At 54.3% G+C, this 10,553-nt stretch overlaps 1 protein-coding gene across 1 annotated transcript in view; it reads left to right on the forward strand.

The window, feature by feature from the left end:
• LOC123770570 (uncharacterized) overlaps nucleotides 1–10,553 on the forward strand; it is a 564,737-nt gene that overhangs the window by 72,717 nt on the left and 481,467 nt on the right. Inside the window, 2 exon segments of the mRNA XM_069301599.1 lie at nucleotides 9,550–10,163; nucleotides 10,332–10,551. Coding sequence (XP_069157700.1) covers nucleotides 9,550–10,163; nucleotides 10,332–10,551 — 834 coding nt within the window.

Genomic DNA, 10,553 nt, shown 5'->3' on the forward strand with positions numbered 1-10,553 from the left:
AGCCTCTGGGTGTACCCAAGCTGGCTCTATACCAGCCTCTGGGTGTACCCAAGCTGGCTCTATACCAGCCTCTGGGAGTACCCAAGCCGGCTCTATACCAGCCTCTGGTGTACCCAAGCTGGCTCTATACCAGCTCTGGGTGTACCCAAGCTGGCTCTATACCAGCCTCTGGGTGTACCCAAGCCGGCTCTATACCAGCCTCTGGGTGTACCCAAGCCGGCTCTATACCAGCCTCTGGGTGTACCCAAGCTGGCTCTATACCAGCCTCTGGTGTACCCAAGCCGGCTCTATACCAGCCTCTGGGTGTACCCAAGCTGGCTCTATACCAGCCTCTGGGTGTACCCAAGCCGGCTCTATACCAGCCTCTGGGTGTACCCAAGCTGGCTCTATACCAGCCTCTGGTGTACCCAAGCTGGCTCTATACCAGCCTCTGGGTGTACCCAAGCCGGCTCTATACCAGCCTCTGGGTGTACCCAAGCCGGCTCTATACCAGCCTCTGGTGTACCCAAGCTGGCTCTATACCAGCCTCTGGGTGTACCCAAGCCGGCTCTATACCAGCCTCTGGGTGTACCCAAGCCGGCTCTATACCAGCCTCTGGTGTACCCAAGCCGGCTCTATACCAGCCTCTGGGTGTACCCAAGCCGGCTCTATACCAGCCTCTGGGTGTACCCAAGCCGGCTCTATACCAGCCTCTGGGTGTACCCAAGCCGGCTCTATACCAGCCTCTGGGTGTACCCAAGCCGGCTCTATACCAGCCTCTGGGTGTACCCCAAGCTGGCTCTATACCAGCCTCTGGGTGTACCAAAGCCGGCTCTATACCAGCCTCTGGGTGTACCCAAGCTGGCTCTATACCAGCCTCTGGGTGTACCCAAGCTGGCTCTATACCAGCCTCTGGGAGTACCCAAGCCGGCTCTATACCAGCCTCTGGTGTACCCAAGCTGGCTCTATACCAGCTCTGGGTGTACCCAAGCTGGCTCTATACCAGCCTCTGGGTGTACCCAAGCCGGCTCTATACCAGCCTCTGGGTGTACCCAAGCCGGCTCTATACCAGCCTCTGGGTGTACCCAAGCTGGCTCTATACCAGCCTCTGGTGTACCCAAGCCGGCTCTATACCAGCCTCTGGGTGTACCCAAGCTGGCTCTATACCAGCCTCTGGGTGTACCCAAGCTGGCTCTATACCAGCCTCTGGGTGTACCCAAGCTGGCTCTATACCAGCCTCTGGGTGTACCCAAGCTGGCTCAATACCAGCCTCTGGGTGTACCCAAGCCGGCTCTATACCAGCCTCTGGGTGTACCCAAGCCGGCTCTATACCAGCCTCTGGTGTACCCAAGCTGGCTCTATACCAGCCTCTGGGTGTACCCAAGCCGGCTCTATACCAGCCTCTGGGTGTACCCAAGCCGGCTCTATTCCAGCCTCTGGTGTACCCAAGCCGGCTCTATACCAGCCTCTGGGTGTACCCAAGCCGGCTCTATACCAGCCTCTGGGTGTACCCAAGCCGGCTCTATACCAGCCTCTGGGTGTACCCAAGCCGGCTCTATACCAGCCTCTGGGTGTACCCAAGCTGGCTCTATACCAGCCTCTGGGTGTACCCAAGCTGGCTCTATACCAGCCTCTGGGTGTACCCAAGCCGGCTCTATACCAGCCTCTGGGTGTACCCAAGCCGGCTCTATACCAGCCTCTGGTGTACCCAAGCTGGCTCTATACCAGCCTCTGGGTGTACCCAAGCCGGCTCTATACCAGCCTCTGGGTGTACCCAAGCCGGCTCTATACCAGCCTCTGGTGTACCCAAGCCGGCTCTATACCAGCCTCTGGGTGTACCCAAGCCGGCTCTATACCAGCCTCTGGGTGTACCCAAGCCGGCTCTATACCAGCCTCTGGGTGTACCCAAGCCGGCTCTATACCAGCCTCTGGGTGTACCCAAGCCGGCTCTATACCAGCTCTGGTGTACCCAAGCTGGCTCTATACCAGCTCTGGGTGTACCCAAGCTGGCTCTATACCAGCCTCTGGGTGTACCCAAGCTGGCTCTATACCAGCCTCTGGTGTACCCAAGCTGGCTCTATACCAGCCTCTGGTGTACCCAAGCTGGCTCTATACCAGCCTTTGGTGTACCCAAGCTGGCTCTATACCAGCTCTGGTGTACCCAAGCTGGCTCTATACCAGCTCTGGTGTACCCAAGCTGGCTCTATACCAGCTCTGGTGTACCCAAGCTGGCTCTATACCAGCTCTGGTGTACCCAAGCTGGCTCTATACCAGCTCTGGGTGTACCCAAGCTGGCTCTATACCAGCCTCTGGGTGTACCCAAGCTGGCTCTATACCAGCCTCTGGGAGTACCCAAGCCGGCTCTATACCAGCCTCTGGTGTACCCAAGCTGGCTCTATACCAGCTCTGGGTGTACCCAAGCCGGCTCTATACCAGCCTCTGGGTGTACCCAAGCCGGCTCTATACCAGCCTCTGGGTGTACCCAAGCCGGCTCTATACCAGCCTCTGGGTGTACCCAAGCCGGCTCTATACCAGCCTCTGGTGTACCCAAGCCGGCTCTATACCAGCCTCTGGGTGTACCCAAGCTGGCTCTATACCAGCCTCTGGGTGTACCCAAGCCGGCTCTATACCAGCCTCTGGGTGTACCCAAGCTGGCTCTATACCAGCCTCTGGGTGTACCCAAGCCGGCTCTATACCAGCCTCTGGGTGTACCCAAGCCGGCTCTATACCAGCCTCTGGTGTACCCAAGCCGGCTCTATACCAGCCTCTGGGTGTACCCAAGCCGGCTCTATACCAGCCTCTGGGTGTACCCAAGCCGGCTCTATACCAGCCTCTGGTGTACCCAAGCCGGCTCTATACCAGCCTCTGGGTGTACCCAAGCCGGCTCTATACCAGCCTCTGGGTGTACCCAAGCCGGCTCTATACCAGCCTCTGGGTGTACCCAAGCCGGCTCTATACCAGCCTCTGGGTGTACCCAAGCCGGCTCTATACCAGCCTCTGGTGTACCCAAGCCGGCTCTATACCAGCCTCTGGTGTACCCAAGCCGGCTCTATACCAGCCTCTGGGTGTACCCAAGCCGGCTCTATACCAGCCTCTGGGTGTACCCAAGCTGGCTCTATACCAGCCTCTGGGTGTACCCAAGCTGGCTCTATACCAGCCTCTGGGTGTACCCAAGCCGGCTCTATACCAGTTCTGGGTGTACCCAAGCTGGCTCTATACCAGCTGGCATCATGGACGTACGAAATTAGTGGACTGCTCCAAAGAGGTACGAAACCTTTGTATCAGATGAACATCCTTCTTATAATCGATAAGATCATAGTAAATGATGTTTTAAAGTGACGTTATTGAAGGTGTTTAAATACCTGATGATACCTGCTTCAGGTATTGTCCGCAATTCAACACCTGGATGAGGTTTTAAATTATTTAGAACATATATTTTAGAGAGATTTAGAGAGATGGAAAAGAAATTCCGATAAGTGAGATTGGAAGTCTTATCAATAGTTCCTGGTTTATGGGTTGTTCTAGAGAGAAATTGGCACTTGAGACGTATTGATGTATTGAGACGAGCTCCCATTGGTGAATGTATAGCTATGTATACCCATGAATAGCTGTGTATACCCGTGTATAGCTATGTATACCCATGTATAGCTGTGTATACCCGTGTATAGCTGTGTATACCCATGAATATCTTGTGTCCAACATGGTGGATCATACCTGGTCATTTATGGCAGTAAGTTTAGCATAATGCATATCTTGAGGTTATCTTGAGAAGATTTCGGGGCTTTAGTGTCCCCGCGGCCCGGTCCTCGACCAGGCCTCCACCCCCAGAAAGCAGCCCGTGACAGCTGACTAACTCCCAGGTACCTATTTACTGCTAGGTAACAGGGGCATTCAGGGTGAAAGAAACTTTGCCCATTTGTTTCTGCCTCGTGCGGGAATCGAACCCGCGCCACAGAATTACGAGTCCTGCGCGCTATCCACCAGGCTACGAGGCCCCTAAATGCATATGGCAACATTACTGGAGCTGCTTTGCTGCTTCATGCTTTACCATGCTGTACCATGCTGTACCATGCTGCTCCATGCTGTACCATGCTCCACCATGCTGCTCCATGCTGTACCATGCTGCTCCATGCTGTACCATGCTGCTCCATGCTGTACCATGCTGCCCCATGCTTCTCCATGCTGTACCATGCTGCTCCATGCTGTACCATGCTGCTCCATGCTGTACCATGCTGCTCCATGCTGTACCATGCTGCTCCATGCTGTACCATGCTGCTCCATGCTGTACTATGCTGCTCCATGCTGCTCCATGTTGTACCATGCTGCTCCATGCTGTACCATGCTGCCCCATGCTGTATCATCCTGCCCCATGCTGTACCCCATTGCTCCATGCTGTACCCTGCTGTACCATGCTGCTCCATGCTGCCCCATGCTGTACCATGCTACCCCATGCTGTACCATGCTACCCCATGCTGTATCATGCTGCCCCATGCTGTACTATGCTGCTCCATGCTGTACCATGCTGCCCCAAGCTGTACCATGCTGCCCCATGCTGTACCATGCTGTACCATGCTGCCCCAAGCTGTACCATGCTGCCCCAAGCTGTACCATGCTGCCCCAAGCTGTACCATGCTGCCCCAAGCTGTACCATGCTGCCCCATGCTGTACCCCACTGCTCCATGCTGTACCCTGCCGTACCACGCTCCACCATGCTGCCCCAAGCTGTACCATGCTGCCCCATACTACCTCAAGCTGCCCCATGCTGCCCCATGCTGCTCCATGCTGCCCCATGCTGCCCCATGCTGCACAATGCTGCACCACGCGGCTCCATGCTGCTCCATGCTGCCCCATGCTGCACAATGCTGCACCACGCTGCTCCATGCTGTACCATGCTGCCCCATGCTGTTCCATGTTGCCCCAAGCTGTACCATGCTGTTCCATGTTGCCCCAAGCTGTACCATGCTGCTCCATGCTGTACCATGCTGCCCTATGCTGTACCATGCTGCTCCATGCTGCTCCATGCTGCCCCATGCTGTACCATACTCTACCATGCTGTACCATACTCTACCATGCTGTACCATGCTGCTCCATGCTGTACCATACTCTACCATGCTGCTCCATGCTGTACCATGCCGAGAGACAGCTGGAGGACATCTCAGACGCCTGAATACAAGGAACTTCAGAAGTCATAAAGTTCATAGATCTTATAAATGATACTCTCTCTAGATGTGTGTTTTGTAGACTCCTGTGAGGTACCCTGCTTCCCTATCCACCCATCCCCTGCTTCACCTATCACCCCCCCCTGCTTCACCTATCACCCCCCCCCCCTGCTCCACCTATCCACCCCCCTGGCTCCTCCTATATCCCCCCCCTACATCAAGGAACACGGTCGGCCCAGACACTTCAGTAATACATTAACTCAACAGACCTTCACGTGTATTACTCAGAGCTCTTAACACTAGACTAATGCTGCAGGCCCTCAGCATTATGGCAACCTTCCTCATGGTATGGTGCAGGCCCTCAGCATTATGGCAACCTTCCTCATGGTATGGTGCAGGCCCTCAGCATTATGGCAACCTTCCTCATGGTAAGGTGCAGGCCCTCAGCATTATGGCAACCTTCCTCAAGGTATGGTGCAGGCCCTCAGCATTATGGCAACCTTCCTCAAGGTATGGTGCAGGCCCTCAGCATTATGGCAACCTTCCTCATGGTAAGGTGCAGGCCCTCAGCATTATGGCAACCTTCCCCATGGTAAGGTGCAGGCCCTCAGCATTATGGCAACCTTTCTCAGGGTAAGGTGGAGGCCCTCAGCATTATGGCAACCTTCCTCAGGGTAAGGTGCAGGCGCTTAGCATTATGGCAACCTTCCTCAAGGTAAGGAGCAGGCCCTCAGCATTATGGCAATTTTCCTCAAGGTATGGTGCGGGCCCTCAGCATTATGGCAACCTTCCTCATGGTAAGGAGCGGGCCCTCAGCATTATGGCAACCTTCCTCATGGTAAGGAGCGGGTCCTCAGCATTATGGCAACCTTCCTCATGGTAAGGAGCGGGCCCTCAGCATTATGGCAACCTTTCTCAAGGTAAGGAGCAGGCCCTCAGCATTATGGCAATTTTCCTCAAGGTATGGTGCAGGCCCTTAGCATTATGGCAACCTTCCTCAAGGTATGGTGCAGGCCCTCAGCATTATGGCAACCTTCCTCATGGTAAGGTGCAGGCCCTCAGCATTATGGCAACCTTCCTCAAGGTATGGTGCAGGCCCTCAGCATTATGGCAACCTTCCTCATGGTAAGGTGCAGGCCCTCAGCATTATGGCAACCTTCCTCATGGTAAGGTGCGGGCCCTCAGCATTATGGCAACCTTCCTCATGGTAAGGTGCAGGCCCTCAGCATTATGGCAACCTTCCGCAGGGTAAGGTGCAGGCCCTCAGCATTATGGCAACCTTCCGCAGGGTAAGGTGCAGGCCCTCAGCATTATGGCAACCTTCCGCAGGGTAAGGTGCAGGCCCTCAGCATTATGGCAACCTTCCTCATGGTAAGGTGCGGGCCCTTTGCATTATGGCAACCTTCCTCATGGTAAGGTGGAGGCCCTCAGCATTATGGCAACCTTCCTCATGGTAAGGTGCAGGCCCTCAGCATTATGGCAACCTTCCTCATGGTAAGGTGGAGGCCCTCATCATTATGGCAACCTTCCTCATGGTAAGGTGCGGGCCCTCAGCATTATGGCAACCTTCCTCATGGTAAGGAGCGGGCCCTCAGCATTATGGCAACCTTCCTCATGGTAAGGAGCAGGCCCTCAGCATTATGGCAACCTTCCTCATGGTAAGGTGCGGGCCCTCAGCATTATGGCAACCTTCCTCATGGTAAGGTGGAGGCCCTCAGCATTATGGCAACCTTCCTCATGGTAAGGTGGAGGCCCTCAGCATTATGGCAACCTTCCTCATGGTAAGGTGCGGGCCCTCAGCATTATGGCAACCTTCCTCATGGTAAGGAGCGGGCCCTCAGCATTATGGCAACCTTCCTCATGGTAAGGTGCGGGCCCTCAGCATTATGGCAACCTTCCTCATGGTAAGGAGCGGGCCCTCAGCATTATGGCAACCTTCCTCATGGTAAGGAGCGGGCCCTCAGCATTATGGCAACCAAATAAAAACATGTTTTAGTGTGTGTGTGTGTGTGTGTGTGTGTGTGTGTGTGTGTGTGTGTGTGTGTGTGTGTGTGTGTGTGTGTGTGTACTCACCTAGTTGTGCTTGCGGGGGTTGAGCTCTGGCTCTTTGGTCCCGCCTCTCAACTGTCAATCAACAGGTGTACAGGTTCCTGAGCCTATCGGGCTCTATCATATCTACACTTGAAACTGTGTATGGAGTCAGCCTCCACCACATCACTGCCTAATGCATTCCACCTGTTAACTACTCCCACACTGAAAAAGTTCCTTCTAACGTCTCTGTGGCTCATGTGGGTACTGAAGTCTCCACCTGTGTCCCTTAGTGCTAAATAGCCTGTCTTTATCTACCCTATCAATTCCTTTGAGAATCTTGTATGTGGTGAGCATGTCTCCTCTAACTCTTATCTTCCAGCGAAGTGAAGTTTAATTCCCGTAGTCTCTCCTCGTAGCTCTTACCCCTCAGTTCGGGTACTAGTCTGGTGGCAAACCTTTGAACTTTTTCCAGTTTAGTCTTATGCTTGACTAGATATGGACTCCATGCTGGAGCTGCATACTCCAGCATTGGTCTGACATATGTGGTATACAAAGTTCTGAAAGATTCCTTACACAAGTTTCTAAAGGCCGTTCTTATGTTAGCCAACCTGGCATATGCTGCTGATGTTATCCTCTTGATATGAGCTTCAGGGGACAGGTCTGGCGTGATATCAACCCCCAGGTCTTTCTCTCTCTCTGACTCTTGAAGTATTTCATCTCGCAAGTGATACCTCGTATCTGGTCTCCTGCTCCCTACACCTATCTTCATCCAGCCCGTCCTGCAAAAATGGGGTGGTAAATGTAAGAAGCCAAATAAGTGCAATTATGTACTATTCATAGCAGTCAGAAATTGTACTTATTTTCACTTAGTATAAATCGTACTGTCAGATATATTGTGAATATTTGAATTTACCTGAAAAACTGAATAGAAAACCACGACCTAACCTAACCTTCTTAGTTTTTGACGATAATTTTATTGCTTCTTAATTATAATTAGTAATTAACCTATAGCTATATTGATATTACAGTTTTATAAAACTAATAAAACAAAACTAAAATATATCAATAAATTGTAAAGTAACTCAGGATATTTTAAAATTTTGTATAAAATCTCTATTGTTTAATAAACCTGAAAGAAATTCCTGATATTTAAAACTTGTGTATAGCAAATTGAAATTGAAAACTTCATCCTAAAATTCTGAGTCTTAACAGAAAACGAGGAGAGTTAAATCGGGGGAGGGAGTTGGGTAAATGTAACAGCCCCATAAGTGCAATTATGCACTGTTTATGACAGTAAGAAAATGTACTAATTACACTTGGTATTAAATCGTACTGTCAATTCGGAGGATGGGTTGGTTCATTGAGGTTTGTGTCCCAAGGTATTTCCCTTAGGAAACTTTTCATCTCACAATTCCCCTTTCGGTACGCCAGCCCTTTGTTTCCCAGTTCTTTTTTGGGGTGATAATTCCTAGCTCAACCAGGTACTCAAAGCTCAATACACTATGATCACTCATTCCCAAGGACGCTTCCATCTTAACTTCCCTTATATCCGACTTATTTAGGGTAAATATCAGATCAAGCAAGGCTGGTTCATCCTCTCCTCTCATTCTTGTCGGTCCCTTGACGTGTTGACTTAGAAAGTTTCTTGTTGCCACATCCAGCAGCTTAGCTCTCCACGTGTCTGGTCCTCCATGCGGGTCTCTGTTCCCCCAATCTATCTTCCCATGGTTGAAGTCTCCCATGATTAGTAGCCTGGATCCGTTCCTGCTAGCCACAGAAGCTGCTCTCTCTATTATATTGATGGTGGCCAAGTTGTTGGCCACCATCATATTTGTGTGGAATATGGTGTTGTGCGCGTGCCGGAGGTGTTGTGCGCGTGCCGGAGGTGTTGTGCGCGTGCCGGAGGTGTTGTGCGCGTGCCGGAGGTGTTTTGCGCGTGCCGGAGGTGTTTTGCGCGTGCCGGAGGTGTTTTGCGCGTGCCGGAGGTGTTTTGCGCGTGCCGGAGGTGTTTTGCGCGTGCCGGAGGTGTTTTGCGCGTGCCGGAGGTGTTTTGCGCGTGCCGGAGGTGTTTTGCGCGTGCCGGAGGTGTTTTGCGCGTGCCGGAGGTGTTTTGCGCGTGCCGGAGGTGTTTTGCGCGTGCCGGAGGCGTTTTGCGCGTGCCGGAGGCGTTTTGCGCGTGCCGGAGGCGTTTTGCGCGTGCCGGAGGCGTTTTGCGCGTGCCGGAGGCGTTTTGCGCGTGCCGGAGGCGTTTTGCGCGTGCCGGAGGCGTTTTGCGCGCGCGTGCCGGAGGCGTTTTGCGCGCGCGTGCCGGAGGCGTTTTGCGCGCGCGTGCCGGAGGCGAGTGTACAGGAGAGTACAGAGCATATCTTCCACCCAGCAGGTGCGGCTGAGCATGCCGGGCTCGGCATCATGGCTGGTGGTGCCGCGGACGGTCATCTCCACAGAGAACAGCACCACGCGCCTGACGGAGCCGCGCGGGGAGCGGGACCGCTCAGAACCCCGCTACTTCACCTTCTCCGACGTGCACCCATGTACCTGGGACACCCACGCCTCAGCCACCAGCGCCGCCGCCACCGCCAGCGGGCCCGCGCGGACCACCGCCGCCACCCGCGGTGCCGCAAGCGGTGACCCCGCCGCCTCCAGATTCCTCGTCCTTAACCCCGACGTTGCGCGAGAGCGACTGATAACCTACACGAGTAGTGAGGGCGCGAGGTTGACCTTCAGCGACCTGTACACCCGCGACTACCTCTACACACTGCCGGTGTTGTTCCTCGCCGCCGCACGCGGCAACTCCGCCATCACCTACCTGCTCCTGAAGTACGGTGCGGCGCCTGCGGCCACCGACACCCTGGGCAACACCCCGCTACACCTCGCCGCATGTCAGATGAACGTCGCCTGGGAGAGTGTACTCGACCTGCTCGAGTTCGGTGCCCCGATATCCCGCGCTAATAGTGCGGGCAACAGGGCGCTCGACCTGCAGCCTGCACTGGTCAGGTAGGCTGCCTGTCCCCCTCCCCCCCCCTCCCCCGGGGGGTGTAGCAGGGGTGCACATGTCTAGGGTATACATATGAATATATTGCTATACATGTTGGATATACACATATGTGAATATTACACAATACATGTGAGGCTGGAGACCTAACCTGATGCTGGCACCAACAGGCTGCAGGAACAGTTGGTGTTGGACTGCTTCAGCACGTTCGAGCCCCCAGCCAGGCCGGAGCCGGATCCGGTGACGTCCTCGACCCGCGACCTGGCATCCGGCCCCGTCCGGCAGTCTTCCAACCTGCTCCGTCGCCTCCAGGGTGTGGCCAGCAGGGACAAGGGTGGCCCGGGTGTGGCCCCCTCCAGCAGCCTGCGGGGGCGGGCCACGGGGGCCCGGGC

This window comes from Procambarus clarkii, chromosome 46 (assembly GCF_040958095.1).
Source record: "Procambarus clarkii isolate CNS0578487 chromosome 46, FALCON_Pclarkii_2.0, whole genome shotgun sequence".
Lineage (NCBI taxonomy): Eukaryota > Metazoa > Arthropoda > Malacostraca > Decapoda > Cambaridae > Procambarus > Procambarus clarkii.